General features: G+C 57.8%; 4 protein-coding genes across 4 annotated transcripts; 1 reads left to right on the forward strand and 3 right to left on the reverse strand.

Moving 5' to 3' along the window:
• Positions 1-747: 747 nt before the first annotated feature.
• On the reverse strand, positions 748-2,468 carry atg17 (Autophagy-related protein 17; the record flags this gene model as incomplete). The annotated part of the gene is made up of 3 exons (XM_066778871.1): positions 748-1,025; positions 1,117-2,125; positions 2,175-2,468. 3 exons carry the CDS (start codon positions 2,466-2,468, stop codon positions 748-750), a joined length of 1,581 nt encoding a protein of 526 aa, XP_066631308.1.
• Positions 2,469-3,269: 801 nt separating this feature from the next.
• On the forward strand, positions 3,270-5,588 carry SLS55_007453 (uncharacterized protein; the record flags this gene model as incomplete). Its single annotated transcript, XM_066778872.1, has 2 exons — positions 3,270-3,716; positions 3,768-5,588. 2 exons carry the CDS (start codon positions 3,270-3,272, stop codon positions 5,586-5,588), a joined length of 2,268 nt encoding a protein of 755 aa, XP_066631309.1.
• A 1,914-nt stretch (positions 5,589-7,502) lies between these two features.
• On the reverse strand, positions 7,503-8,608 carry SLS55_007454 (uncharacterized protein; the record flags this gene model as incomplete). The annotated part of the gene is made up of 2 exons (XM_066778873.1): positions 7,503-8,431; positions 8,530-8,608. 2 exons carry the CDS (start codon positions 8,606-8,608, stop codon positions 7,503-7,505), a joined length of 1,008 nt encoding a protein of 335 aa, XP_066631310.1.
• Positions 8,609-9,520: 912 nt separating this feature from the next.
• SLS55_007455 (uncharacterized protein) lies at positions 9,521-13,469 on the reverse strand (the record flags this gene model as incomplete). The annotated part of the gene is made up of 4 exons (XM_066778874.1): positions 9,521-9,720; positions 9,815-10,044; positions 10,104-10,262; positions 10,363-13,469. 4 exons carry the CDS (start codon positions 13,467-13,469, stop codon positions 9,521-9,523), a joined length of 3,696 nt encoding a protein of 1,231 aa, XP_066631311.1.
• Positions 13,470-14,867: the final 1,398 nt, after the last annotated feature.

Here is a 14,867-nt window from a genome sequence, read left to right on the forward strand (position 1 = left end):
TCTCGTATCTTTTTTTCTTCTTCGCTTTTTGCGTCAATCCTATGTGTTCTCTACGGAAGAGAGATCCTTATGATGTTTGGAAAATGGTTGGGGGTGTGCTAAAGAGGGGGTGGGGGAAAATAAAAACGGTCTGGCATTATTGCATCCACGAAGGCGTTAAAACGTGTCTTTCGTTCCTGGGAACCATGCTACATCGCAACTGAACGAGGCATATATGGGTTGGTCATGGTCGGTTTTTTTTCCCATTGTTTTTCTATTTCTCGTCTGCCATATCTAGACAGGTGGTTGCCCAGGGAAGGGTATATAGCGCGCGTATACAGAAAATGTGTGCTTAAGTCATTCTCGGTCTATACAAGAGGTTCAAAAAAAAAAAAAAAAAAAGACCAAAGAAGATAGCTGCGCTTGAGCGCCGATGCGGCATCCAATCTATCTTTGCTGCAAGAGATGAGTAGTAATTCCATTATTCGCCTGTGTTCAGTGCTTTCCATGTTCTATTCCACATGCGCCTTCATTCGCCACAAACTGTGAGGTCAGCCCACTTCTCGTTGCACCCACAGTTAAGATAGCGTTAAGGCTGCTCTCCGGATCTCATGCTCTGACGGTCTAGCTGAATACTTGCGTCCTGGTCAATGCTTCAACTGCCCCTGTACGGTGGCTATGGGCTGTAATCAGACTGTCGCTGTGCACGTATATCAAACCAACATACCCGTCCCCGGATGGCTCCGAAAACTTCGAGTTGCTCACTCATCATGCCCGCCGCTCCTCCATGCGGCGGATGGCTCCGTCGACCACATCGTCCGGAAGCGATGGGATGCTGATGTCCCGGATGCGTCTTTCCATTTCCTCGACCTCGGCCTGTTGCCTGCTCTGCTTGTCTCTGGTCATTGTTGCAGAGGGCGCCGTCTCGCGGTCGGCCGATATCACGAGCTCGTAGCGAGGAGGCGGATCTACCAGACCGGGCCAAATGTCTGAGGGCAGGTGTTCGCCCTGCGTAATGTGAAAAGTATTGCGCGCGGCGAGGTCATCTTAGAAATGGGTTAATATCCATGTTTCTCCTTTGGATCGTGGGACCTCCACGGGGGAAATGCTCAAACTTCAACATGCGTGATCACTTACCTTCGTAGAGCCGCTCGATCTTTCTCAGGGCGTCCCGTGCATATTGCTCCATCTTTATTCTCACCGACCTCCTCCTATCCACCTCGACGAGCAATCCATCGTACGCATCCAAGAATCCGTCGTAGAACTCTCGAAGACCTTCAAGAGCCAATACGCCCTCTTCAATCTTGGTTTTCTCTTCTCCCCACCGCGCCTGGAAGGTGCGGCAACTAGCAAGGTATTCAGGAACTTCTTTGCCAACATCGACCATGAGACGGAAAGCCTGGAGATGTGCCGAGTATGATGCCTGGAGGGCCTCAATGTGGCCGGCCATCTCAGCCGCAAGGCCTTCCATATCGGCCACCCGGTCCCGAATTTCTGCCACTACGTCGTCAACTTCTGCTGCATCATTCGCCAGAACGGCTAGCATGTCTGCGCGTTCGGCCTCCGTCATCGGCGGCGGAGGTGGGGCATCAGGTCTCAGGCTCGCGACATCGATGTCCAGTTGGTCGAGGTTGACATGCAGGTTCGGGTCTAGGTCGTGGGGCAGATCGTTCGAGCTCGGCAGGGGAGATTCGTCAGACGCGGCTCGCGTCGCCGCCTCGTTGCCTCCTTCCGTGTGTTTGAGCGCGGTGACGCAGAGATCGTAATGCCGGACGAGGGATTGGAGGAGAGAGGCCGTCTCGGTGGCATGACCTTCGAGCTGGCGGAACGAGGGCGGCAGGGGCGAGGGCGAGGGATCTGGAGGCGGTGGACAGGTGTCGATGGCATCATCAAGGCGTGCCAGCGATGCTCCGAACGCGTCGATCGTCTCAGTAAGCACCGAGTCCGCCTCGCTGCGGCGGTCTATGCAGCCGCGGAGAGAAGCTTCGAGATCCTTGACGCTAGACGAGTCGATAAAATCGAACAGATATTTCTGAGGCGTGCCCGGCGGCTGGAGGGTGGTGTGGATTGGTGTTTCCTTCAGCAAGTGGAGAGTGTTGTGCAGATGGTGCGACGACTCGTCGAGGCTGGCCAGCATTTCCTGGGGCTGTTACCATCAGGCGGTCCACAACTAGCTAAGGTGGGATTATGGGTACCTGGAACTCGTCGTGGCCCTCGACACCCACCATATCCACCCCATAGCGCAGTGTTCTCAGCGTCTTGGTCTGTTCCTCGAGGCCGCGGCCGAGGAAGGCTATCTTGCTGGTGAGCACGGCGTCGACTTCCAGCAGCTGGCGGGCCTGGGTGACGACCTCGTTGGCGCGCCAGACATGGTGGATAGAGGCCAGGGAGCGCTTGGCGCTGACGAAGTGGGCAACGAGCTGTTCGAGGGACGGCGGGCCGTTGTCGAGACTGCCAATCGAGGCAGCCGGGGACTGCGGGGACGCCATAACGGGAGCTATGATGTCATGCAGGGGGACGGGTAGCCGGTGGTGTTGCTAGGACATGGATGACGGGCTCGCGTGCTGGCAGGCAGCACGGCGGTGTGCTTTAGCTGTGGTGAGCTGCTTGGTGTTGGCGACGGCGCGCGTGCATTGGCGTAGGTTGAGCGGCAGGACCCTGGTACCCCGGACTGACGACTTAGCCGGATCGGCGGCGGGCGGTCAAGCGCGGGAGATGGCGGCCGCACGCCGCGCCGACGGAAGCCGCGATGCTCGAAACAACGCTGGAAGGCCGGAAATGAACGCCGCAACCGCGGTCGCGCAAGGACGGGTGCGCTGCGAGACATGTCCGAAACCACGGGAGCGCGCAGACACAGGCTCGTCACCTCATGAGCCACGCGGCTGGCGAAAGAAGTTTGCACCGCGGTGGCCGAGACCGCGACGATGACTTGATTGCACGTGACTTGCACCATCGCCGCGACGATTGCGTGCTTGAACCGCTCGGGCCTTGCAACCTCCAGCACGCCACTGATCCTCTATACTGCCTGTACCGCCCTGCGCCAATCCGCAATAAAGGCCGCGCCCGCCTGCAGCTGTCGTGCCACGCCCCTGGAGAGCACACAATAATAGCCGTCTGCGTTGGCCCACGGCGCAGCCCTCGCATCGCCTCCATCCGCCCAACCTCCGCTCTCGCACGCCATTCCCTCCGCCAATCTCGACAGCGTTCCCGCATGGCCTGAACCACGTCTCAAACTCTAATACCTCCTTGCGCCGCCGCTCCCGATCAGTGCGCCCGTCACAACCCCAACAATGGCGCAAAGCTCGCAACCGCCCGCGGCCTCGACGTCGCTCTTCCACGACCCGCACGCGCCACCTGCCAGGAGGCTCTCGCTGCGACATCCACCCCAAAAGGAGCTGGCAGACGTGTCGCCGACCCAGCACCGTGACGGCCTGTCCTGGGAACACGACCTCCACGACCGCCCACGCTCACGACACCATCTTGGCAGCGAAGAGGCAGACAAGGAGGCCGAGGACAAGGACGACTCGATATCCATCTCCTCCACCAGCAAGCAGGCCGCGAAGACGGTCCAGCCGTTTCTGGCTCAACACATTCCCAGCCAGTACAATCCCCTCGGAAACAACCCGCAGCCCAGGATCATGAGCAACAAATCAAACACGAAATACTGCTACCGCCATCGCCCCGATGTCAAATGCAGGAGGCAGGTCAACGAGCCGTCCATGGAGCAGCTGCAGAAGGTGTGCTATTACCTATCAATCCTAAATTGAATCCTACTGACAATCCACGAGGAGCTTGCGACGCTGTCCCAATCCGACCAGCAGGGCATCGCCCATGTCTGGTCCCTTTTCTCCGCTGCCCCCGCAAAACACCGCAACCTCATGCTCCAGGGTATCCTTGCCCAATGCTGTTTCCCTCAACTTTCCTACGTTTCTGCTGCCGTCCGCGATCTAATCAAGATTGACTTCCTCGCCGCCCTCCCTCCGGAGCTTGGCTTCAAGATCCTCTGCTACCTGGATACCACCTCGCTGTGCAAAGCGTCTCAAGTCAGCCGGCGATGGCGGCAGCTTGCCGACGATGACGTGGTTTGGCACAAGATGTGCGAGCAGCACATTGACCGCAAGTGTACCAAGTGTGGCTGGGGCTTACCGCTCCTTGAGGCCAAGAGGTTGCGGACCGAGAAGCGCCAAATGCAGCTCAGAGCGACGGGGAGAGGATTGAACGAACTGGCCGAGCCGTCAACCGAGTCCAACGGTGCCGATGCCGCATCTCGGACTGCCAGCCCCAGCCCCGGACCCAGCAACCTGAAGCGACGCATCTCCGAAGACTCCTCGGACAGCACTGCTAAACGGGCCTGCACTGCCGGGCCTAGCTCAGAGGCTCAAGACGTTGCATTCCAGCCTCGCACCAAGCGGCCATGGAAAGATGTCTACAAGGACCGTTTCAAGGTCGGCACCAACTGGAAGTACGGTCGCTGCAGTACGAAAATACTGCGCGGCCACACCAACGGCATTATGTGCTTGCAGTTCGACGACAACATCCTTGCAACCGGCTCTTACGACGCCACCATCAAGATCTGGGACATCAACACCGGCGAAGAAATCCGGACACTCACCGGGCACACGGCGGGAGTGCGGTGTCTGCAATTTGAAGACAACCGGCTGTTCAGTGGTGGCCTTGACCGCACCATCCGCCTGTGGAACTGGAAGACCGGTGAACTGCTCCGAACTTTCCCCGGCCACACGGGGGGCATCGTCTCGCTCCACTTTGCCAATAACATTCTCGCGACTGGATCCATGGACCACACCATTCGGGTTTGGAACTTCCCCGATAAGGCCACCTTCAACCTCAAGGGCCACACGGATTGGGTCAATGCGGTGAAGATCGACGGGGCTTCACGTACTATTTTCTCAGCATCTGATGACTGCACCGTCAGGCTGTGGGACCTGGACACAAAACGCTGCTTGAAGACCTTCCACGGCCATGTTGGGCAGGTCCAGCAGGTGCTGCCAATGCCGCCTGAGTTCGAGCTGGACGATGAGGAAGCCGACCCTCACTCGGATCACGATCATGAGCCAGACACTCCTGAAGCTGATTCTCAAAACATGCTGCGATACTTCAACGGCCCCATCACCCCTCCTTACGCTTCAGACGAGTCAAAGGCCTTCTACCCTGATCAACCACAACGCCCACAGCCGCCGCGCTACATGATTACCGGTGCTCTCGACGGCACGATTCGCTTGTGGAGCGTGGCAACAGGCCGCTGTCTTCGCACCTTCTTCGGCCACGTTGAAGGTGTGTGGGCTGTTGCAGCTGACACCCTGCGTCTTGTCTCCGGTGCCGAAGACCGCATGGTCAAGGTGTGGGATCCGCGAACGGGCCGCCATGAACGGACTTTCACCGGACATGCCGGTCCCGTAACCTGCATCGGCCTGAGCGACTCCAAGCTTGTCTCTGCAGGCGAGGATTGCGAGGTCCGCATCATGAGTTTCGGCTGCGGCGGCGAGCACGGTGTAACCACCATCGGTCCCGCTCGGGAACGCACCGAAGACGCGGTGGCGGGGGAGACTGACGCCAGCCAAACCCCAGAACCTACGGCTGGAGAGGTGTAATCCAGCACTTGATGATTCGGCCCTGCTCTTGGCAGGCTCTTTCTATTTTCTTGTACAAACATTTTGACAAGGGCGAACGATGCCCATGTTTTACTACTACTGTCACATCCGATCGTCGTAACTTCAAGCGAGGCGCTCACTTATTTTTTCGGGACATTTGGGAAAACGGTATAAGGAGGAGTTCCTCCATTTGGGATAGCGGCGCGGGATTTGTTACTACTGCGCTTTTTCTTTGGCTCTCGGCTTGCTCGCACTTGGAAGGAAGGAGGGAAGGAGGGCAAGGGGGGACACGTTTCGCGGCCAATGAGCATGAATTCATATCGGGATACCCGGAAGGTAGCATTAAACGAAGGAGGAGTGGAATCACTCGCGAATATCACACGTTGAACGGAAGAACCTAAATGTCTTGGGATGCTTGCAAATGGGTGTGTGATTGTGCATATGGTAGTTACCGGGTGGACGGGTATGTATGGCTTGGATGTTCGCGGATGCGCATGTGAAACAAAAGTATGGAAATGACACCAACGCCCGGCTGTCGGAGATCTGTCTCCTTCCAGAATGTGGTCAGATATGCAAGGGTTGTTGGAATAGTGACTGCGAAAGCCGGCAGGAGGAGTTGGCAGCAGCGCAGGTGGTTTTTGCCAGCATCTTGATAAGAGATCCACGCGGCAACGCCGTATCGTGGTGGCTTTTCCGTTTTGGTTATCTGAGCGCCCCCCCCCCCCCCCCCCCCCCCCCCCGGGAAGATATGATAAGGGGAGCGGTGGGAGCTCCGGTCTGACGGCTGCTCGAAGGTGTGATTGTGCTTGGATATTGGGCAATATCACTGCATTCTTGCACCAGCCGGTTGAGATCAAGATGACCATTTTGCGTTAGATAGGCGCACACGGACGGTCGATAGGTGGTGGCTGTGTCATGATCATGAGCATCCTGTCCGATTGACGGTGTCCGTACGCGTAGATGGGCCACGCCAGCTAGAACAGGACTTTGCTCGACGTACCTATGTAGTTGCTAATTAGTCAGCCCTGACAACTTCCAGAAGCTGTTGCAGCGAATAGAAACAGTAGTATGCTTCGTACCTGCGGCTTCCTGGTAGTCGGGTATTGATGAAGTTAGATTGTCGACGAGCCATCCTCATTGATCCATGAGCTAGCTGCAAGTATTACACGGTCAGCTTCGAAGGCAGCAGGTCATCTTTAAGACTGATGTTCTCCATCTCGGTTAGCAGAGGATATATAGAGCTGATGATCGCGTAGTAGTGCGCTGCATCGACGTAGATGACAGCGCCAACCATTGTTCAAGACTGGCAATCATCTTGGAGAAGAGCTGTCAGATTGTGGCTCACAAAAGACGTGTGTGGCTTGCTTAAGAAAGCCTCCGTGTCTTTCGTTCGTCACGCCTCCCGCATCACTGTACACCGAAGGTGTCAGCTTCGGGCGACAGAAGTCCGGAGGTATATACACCGAGAACATGGGTGATAGCAACCTCACGACTAATACGAGACATCTCATTGGTCGGTTACAAAGTATAGTGCGAAGCTTACTTGCCGTCATCAGCAATTAATTAGGTCGTTATGATCGGCCTTTCGTCTTCCGACTTGGAATAGCTCTCTGTAGTGAAGTCACGCCAAAGAAGTACTGGCTATCACAGCATCTCAATTCTCTCATTCCAAGATCAGTATTTGTACATGGATTATATTTTCTGTACGCTTGCTTTCATAACGAGGTTTGCTCTCATATGGTTGTTGGCGATGAATTCGATGCACAATGCGAACATTCGACGTTGCCGTATCAGATCAGTTTTTACGCATCCTGCAATTGAAATCGCGCAAATATCAGTGATATTAAAAGAATCTGTTCATCATTGTGTACATATAGTTTAGGCCGTCTCAGCTCACAATCCCATCCCACCCTCTTACAACTTATCCTTCAACCCCCAAACGGACTCATCCCCCAGCCACCCCCAAACCTCCTGCGTCCCGTTCGCGCTATTGCTCGCGACGAGCCCCTTCCTCGGATCCTGATCGGGCCCGGGATCGTTGAACGCGGCCACGAGCCTCTTGTTGTCCTTGCCGACCTCGAGCACGGAGCCGCCGACGAGGCCGGGCTCCTCGACGCATGCCAGCATCGCTGCGGCGACCTCCTCGGGCGTCGCCCAGCCGTCGCGCGCCTCGTCGACGTTGGCCAGCTTCTCCGGGTGCTCGGTCCACAGCGGCGTCTTGATGATTCCCGGCGCGACGGCGTTGACGCGCACGCCCGCCGTCGGCTCCAGCGGCGCCATGCTGCGCACGAAGCCCGACACGGCGAACTTGCTGGCCGCGTACAGCGGCGCGTTGAAGTTGGGCACCTGCCCCGCCACGCTGCTGATGTGCACGACGCGCTTGGGGTTGAGCGGCGTCGCCTTGACCGGGACGACGCCGTTGCTGCTGCTCTCCTGCCCGGGCGTCGGTGGATGCAGCCACAGGCTCAACGCCAGCTGCGTCGCGCGGATCGGATGCGTCACGTTGATGTCGAGCAGCTTGTAGCGGCCGCCGTCGGCGTCGTCGCGCGAGGCGTCCGAGCAGCCCGGCGGGTGCCAGAAGTTGGACCAGTGCGGCTCGTACACGCCCGCGCCCGGGCAGAGGATGTCGAAGTCGCCAAAGGCGGCGAGCGTGGCGCTGAAGAGCTGGCGCAGCTCCGGCCACGACGTGACATCGGTCTTGACGAAGAGGGCGCGCGCCGACGAGGCGTCGTCGGACGTGTGCTCGTCGACGAGCGATTGCGCCTCGGGCCGGAGGGCGAGGTCGGCGAAGACGACGTTGCAGTTGCGGGAGAGGAGGAGGCGGGCGAATTCGAGGTTGATGCCTGGGGGGGTGTTAGGCCTTGTCTTCTGGCTTTTTGTTCTGTTGGTGTGCCAATGGTGACGGTTCAGAGGCAATTGTGGATTGGGCATGGGAACTCACCGGAGCCAGCACCAGTCACGATTGCGGTCTTGCCGGAGACGGAGAAAGGAAGTGGAGCTGAGGTTGGAGCGGCTGCCATGTTCGTTAGTCTGTGGGGGAAATAGCTGGTGCAGATGGGCGAAGGAGGGGAGAGACGGACGTTGAGATATATGGAGTGGCCCGGCTTTTTGTGCCCCGCGAACAACAAACAGACTCGCCGGTTACGGACCGTTACACGTTGTAGCTGACATAGTTTCGTGCGGCAGGTGGGGAGTAGTGGGGTGCGTCAGACTTGCGGGGAGGCCCAGGTCCAGAAGCAGAATACCATCGGCAAAGTTTCCATCCGTTTGGGGCAAATCCAAGCGCCAGCCCGGAACGCCGTCACCGAGCTCGGGGCGAGGCGGCCGTGTGCCAGTCAGCACTCGACGATCACATCCACACCGTACAAGCATTGCCGAGGGAAGGCGGACCGAGGGGTAAAGCCAAGAATCGATCTATTGCCTTGATCAGTCCTACCTGCAAGGCTATGTATGAATGCTACCTATTTTAAGCCCCACCCAAAATGCTGTACAGAATCCGCCCAATCATTATACGGATTGATGTTCCTTTCATCCGTTCAGCCAACGGCTTGCGCAGTCGCGCTTTTGTCCTCCATTACCCCCGGCTGCTGGGGTCGCGAATGGATGCCAAACGCCTTGCCATGCAAATGGGTATCTTTGCAACTACGCCAAACTACTTCGTTGCTCGTCACGAGCTTCTTTCATCCACTCTTTGCTTCGACCCCGTTTTTCTTTTCTTTTTCTGTTTCTTCTTCTCGCTTTCATTTTCCTCTTAGCCGCACAGGCATTGGGGGAGGGGAGGGGATAGAACTGGGGTGTAGGAATAGGGGAGAAGACCTGAGCTTGGCAACATCACAGCAGATCTGGGGAACCGATACTCAGGTCAGGGAGAACCCAGGCACCCAACTAAGGGTCTGCGTCACCTGAGGCGCCCTACTTCCACAGGACGAGGCTCAAATGTTGAGCACTCTGCTGGGGTCCTGAAGGAACTCTCGGCGGTACTTCGTAATGGCCGCGGCCACGGACTCGGCGTGCCTGACGTTTTGTTCACGTAGACCTTTCAGCACTTGCTTCAGGTCCACTCTCCACTTGTCCTGTTCCTCAGGAGTCCGCCCGGGATTCACAATCCCCAGTTGGACAAGGACCTTGTCCTCTGTTGGCATCGCGTGCCCGTGTCAGCTTGGGCTCTTGCGCGTTGCTATGGGGAAGGGATGGGGAAGGTTGTGATGATTGGCCTTTTAACGCACCGCTGATGCCCATGGTGCGGAAATGCTGTCCATCACATGCACTGTCATTGCAGATCCCCCCGGCCGCCTCAAACGAACAGAGCGGCTTCATGGGATCGATCTCGTGGCTGTAGGTAAGTGATCTATATCCACCTGGGACTTCCTGTGAGTATTGCGGGTGGTAGCGATACGCCTTAAACTGTTTGAGAGGGCTTTCGTAGGGTGTATAGAACGAGTGCTTCTTCAAGTCACTGGGTGCTGGTGCCTAGGTACGTATCAGTCACGGAACTCGTCAGTACGGTGGACATACACTTGGCTCGCACGCTTCCGGTCCAGGTTCACGCCCTTGAAGCTCAGGCGCCACCTCATCCGCAATGATGGATATGAGAGGCGTTCGCGGCGCTGAACTTGTCGATCCGGAGCCAACGTCTCTTGAGGCTTGGCTTCCACTAACTGATTGAGGTGCTGGCTGTGTAGCGACGGCCTCGGTAGACGAGGTTTGAGGTGTTGGGTAGTCGCTCGCTGCGGCCGAAGGCGACGGATGTGGGAGCATGTCCGCAGGATCATACTCATCCTCATCTTCATCCATACCCTCTGACGAGGCATCACCCGTCTGCAATCCATCCGTCACATTTTGATTCGTAGATCCAGACATCAGGACATCCGTTGCGGGCTCCAAGTGCTCCAAGTGAGCTTCATTCTCGCTTTCAAGGGCCGCATCCGTTAGCTGTCCTGTTTCACGCTCCTGCCTTTGCGCTTCAGGCTCCGCTTCGGATGACTCAGACGAAGCAGATGACGTGGATCCCGACTCAGGTTGTTGTCCGATGTTGCCTGGTGGCACATAATCACCCACATCCTCTGCAGTGCCATTGGCATCTGCCTGAAGATACTGCTGGTTGCTCCCCGCCGATGTGTGATCCGCTTGGGCAATAATTGGCCCGGGGCCAGAAGTCGAGTCCTCGGGCCTGGGCTCAGAAGAATAGAAGTCCTCCGTGTCTTCTTGCTCAGATGTCTCTGCAGGGTATGTGGCTGGCGGCTGGGCCTCTTCCGCAGGTGCAGGCTCTGCCAGAGCCCCCGAGATTTGAGTTGTCTCCGTGTTAGATGCTGTCTGAATCCGGGCAGGCCCTTCCGTTTCGGCATCGCTGTCAGACATGTCCATCTCTGCTTCGGTGGTGTCCGACTCATTGTCTATTTCGCCATCAGACATGGGCATTCGTTCGCCAGAGCTTTCCGAAGCGGCTTTGTCGGCGGTCGCGGCAACTTTAGGATGCATCTCAGAGGCCAGTTGTGACGGGTTTCCTGCTTCGAGCATAGGATTGGCAGCAAGGTCTTCGGCCAACGCTACATTTCTGGTCAGATCGCCTATGTAGAAACTGGGAAGCAAGGGACAGGGCTCACCTTCAGCTGCTGCTGCATTGGCTTCTTGTTGTTGATGCATGATCTCATCCTTCTTGGCCTGAAGCTCCTCGTGCGGCATGCCTTCGGTATCGATTCCAAGTCCCTCAAGCTCGTTGATCAGAGACTCTTTTTCTTGCTGCCGGCGCTTGTTCTCTGCTTCAATTTGCTCCATCTCCCTACGCAGCTGTTCGAGCCTGCTCATATTGCTATTGAGATCGGCGTCAAATGCAGAGATTCCAGACTGGATTTCCGCCCTTCTTCGAAGTTTCCAGCCATGCTCTGCTGGAGATTGTGGGGTGCTCCTCAGAGCTGCAGAAGGTGTGTCCCCTCTACCTGCCGACTCAGAGCGAACGTCCGGCTGCACCCGCGACAACTCTTTATTAATAGTTGCGTTAAGTGCGGGGCTGGAGACCGGCTGTGGAATCTGAGAAGGCGGATACGTGGGAGTTGCCGGTGTCTGCGCACGGCTAGATTGCGCTTTAGCCAGCCGCTGGCGCTCCTTCTCGGCAATGAGCTTCTTCAGAGCAGCAAGCTCTTCTTCCTTGCGCTTCAGATCGGCGACTCTGGCGGCCGGTATGGGCGGCTGAGAAGCAGGAGGAGTTGAATGCGCCGACCCTTGTCTGCTGAGGTTTGGTCGGGAGGGGAAGTTGGTCAGCGAGGGCAGATTACGGTTAGCACCTCCTTTAGGAGGTTGCGCGGACGGCTGAGCAGAAGGCTGCAGTTCGTCAGCTTCATCAATATCCATGACGCTGCCCGCTGTCTCGTCGTCACTAACTTCGATGATCACCTGCTCGTGATCATTTTGGCTCTGACCGAACGGACGCTTGAAAGCTGTCGGCGCCCGAGGCTGTTGCAGATCATCGAAATCTGCTGCCACCGGGCGCTTGCGGCCTCTATTCGCGGACACGCCTGAGGAATCTTGGGCAGGTTGAGGAGCGACCTGGGGGACGGTCGAAGTCATGAATAGACCCGGTATACCCCCAGGGGATGGTAGGGGCAGTGAGGGTGAGGATTGAGCATCTTTGCGAGGTGTAGAGGACGTCGTCGCTACTTCCTGCTGAGCCGGCCGAACAGGAATCTCAGACTTGGGCATGGCTGTCGTACTTGCACCACCAGAGCTTGATGGCGTTCGGCTGGCACTCAACGATGCCGCTACAGCCTGGGCTTTGGCACGCGCTTCCTCCTCGGCCTTCTTCTTTGGAATCTTAAGTGCCTCGATTTTTCTGCGCAACAACTCATTTTGTGCTTCTTTCTTCTGCGCTGCCAGCACAGCAGGATCTGCGACAGAGGTGTTCTCCTGCTTCGAATTTTCTTGTTCTTTCGGAGACGGCGTTGAAGGGGGTTCAGGCGGAGCCTGAGCAAGAGCGGCCGATGTAGGCGCTGGAGAGGGAGTGGCCGATGACGTTGCGGCCGCCGTCGACTTTGTAGAAGCCTTGCTATTTTTGGCGGCCATGAGACGAGCAATGTACGCTGCCCGATCAATGGGCGAAGACACTGCTGCACTCGCACTTGGCTTGTTAATGCCCGTAGTACCTACAGTAGGTTGAGGCCTAGATGGGAGTTGAGTGGACGGTGCCGCTTGCGCCGCTGGCAAGACTGGAGCAGATGCTGGACCAGTCTTCGGCTGTGAGGAGGGCGATGCTTGCTGGGCCCTTGACTCCGTAGCAGAGCTACGCCTACCATCAAGAGATTGCTGTTCAAGAGGCAATCCGAGTGACATCCAAGTCTCTTTCACAAGCTTGGGATCGAGACCATGCTTCTGCAAATCTGTGTATCCGTACCCATGCTCATGCAAGGCGGTAAGAAACGACTCGGCCTCTCGTTTCTGACTTTCGAACTCTGCCTTGTTCAAACCAGCCCGCTCAACGGAAGGCTGGTAAGGTTGCGACCTCGTAAGGTCTGTAGTCTCGGTATTGGTGGGGTTATGCGGCATATCGGCCGGAATCTCGCGGTATGGGCGGTCTCTCGAATGGAGGGAAGTGCGGTTGTGCCGTTGGTCCGACCATTGAGAAGATCTAGGTCTCCCACCGTCTCCGGGAATGCCGTTACCATGCCTCTCGTTTCCTACAGTTCCTCCAGAGTCAGTGCGGCTAAGTTCATTAAACCGGTCGCTGTTGCTCGAGCGCCCATCTAGACTACTCGATACAGCTGCGGAAGGTCTAGGATGGTAGAGATTCACCTTTTCCAACACGCTGGGCACCCTCTCGTGACCATGAGCGGCCCGGCTCTTCCTGGGAGCCAGGTTCGTCGCTAAGCTCTCCTTCCTCCTTGTCCCCATGGACAATTTCCATTACTCTGTTGTTGGAAGCAGGCGGTGCCGCTGACGCGCCCGGCAGCGGTGGCACGGGGGTAAGCCCAGGGAGTGCTTGTGGGGGTGGAAGAGGGAACGAAGGTACAGCTGGAGGCTGAAAGCCAGGTGGAAAGGGGATCGGCGGAGGCGGCGGAGGGGCGAAGCCAGACTGCGGGGTGAACGGAGGCGGAAAAGGTAGCGGGGGCGGAGGAGCGCCGCTCTGAACATGCTGCCAAAGAGCCGCGAGTTGGCTGGGGCTCAGCCCAAGCGCCTGGAAGTCCGGGGTAGGGAGGGACGCGTTCTGCTGAAAGCTAGACGCGCCATGCGCCTGCTGCTGAACCGGTTGCTGCGGCGGCAATTGCTGAGCATTCTGGTAGGCAGGGCCGCCGCTCGGAGGCGGCGGTGGCGGCGCGCTTTGCGAGGGAAAAGCCTGAGGATATGGCGGCATGCCAAAGAAAGGCGCTGATGGCGGATAGTTCGCCATAGCAGGGTCGCGGTGAAGCGGATCTGGGCGTTAGCAGCAACACAGGTCACGTAAGCAAGTGTCTACGAGTGTCGAGGATGCGTGGTGACAGCGATGCATGGGTGTCGGAATCACAACCGCATGAGCCGCCAAGCCAGCAGGAATGGGCAGTGGACAGGCGATGCGGCGAGGCGATGGACGCGTGCGACGGCACTCTCAGACTCGACGCAGACGGGCGGACGATGGAACGGGCCAGCAGTCAGCGCGACTCCGACGAGGACAGGAGCACGTGCGCGATGCGCTCGAGGGTGCTGGCGTTGGGCGGCGATGAACGGAAGGAGGAAGGCGTCGCGAAGACTGCTGTGTTGGCGGTCTTGAAATCGGCGGGAGGAGTTTCTGGAGAGCGGCCCTTCGGCGGCGAGTGCCCGATCGCCGCTGCCGCTGACAGGCAGGTGCCAGGCTTGGGCCCATGGTTGGGCTGCACACCGCCTTGTGAAAAAGGACAGCATGGTCCGTGCGCGTCACGCGTCATGGGTGCCGGCGCCGCTGCCAGCGCGTTCATGGCGTTGCCCGAGCACCGGTAAACACAAGCAAGCGGCTGATCGTCCGCCTCTCCACCCGCGCGTCGCTCCCCAGACACTGACGCATCCACGCCTACCCACGACCATGCAGCCCTGTACATACTGCATCTGATTGTGTGCGTCTTTCTGCTTCTTCGTTTGTCCTGCGCGCAGGCCCGCGGCATGCGATTTCGTCTTGATACCCTCTTCCGGTCAACACCCTCCCGTCCCTTTGCCTCGCCATGAGCGTCCCACCGCCGAACGGCTCTCGATGGAGGGCCAGCCCTTTCAACCGAGGATCAGCATCTCCCTCGCCGACCCCGGTATCGACCTCGAGCCGCCCACAGTCCATGGATCTGTCGA

The sequence above is a fragment of the Diplodia seriata genome (genome assembly GCF_021436955.1).
Source record: "Diplodia seriata strain FDS-637 chromosome Unknown scaffold_7, whole genome shotgun sequence".
In the NCBI taxonomy this organism is placed as follows: domain Eukaryota; kingdom Fungi; phylum Ascomycota; class Dothideomycetes; order Botryosphaeriales; family Botryosphaeriaceae; genus Diplodia; species Diplodia seriata.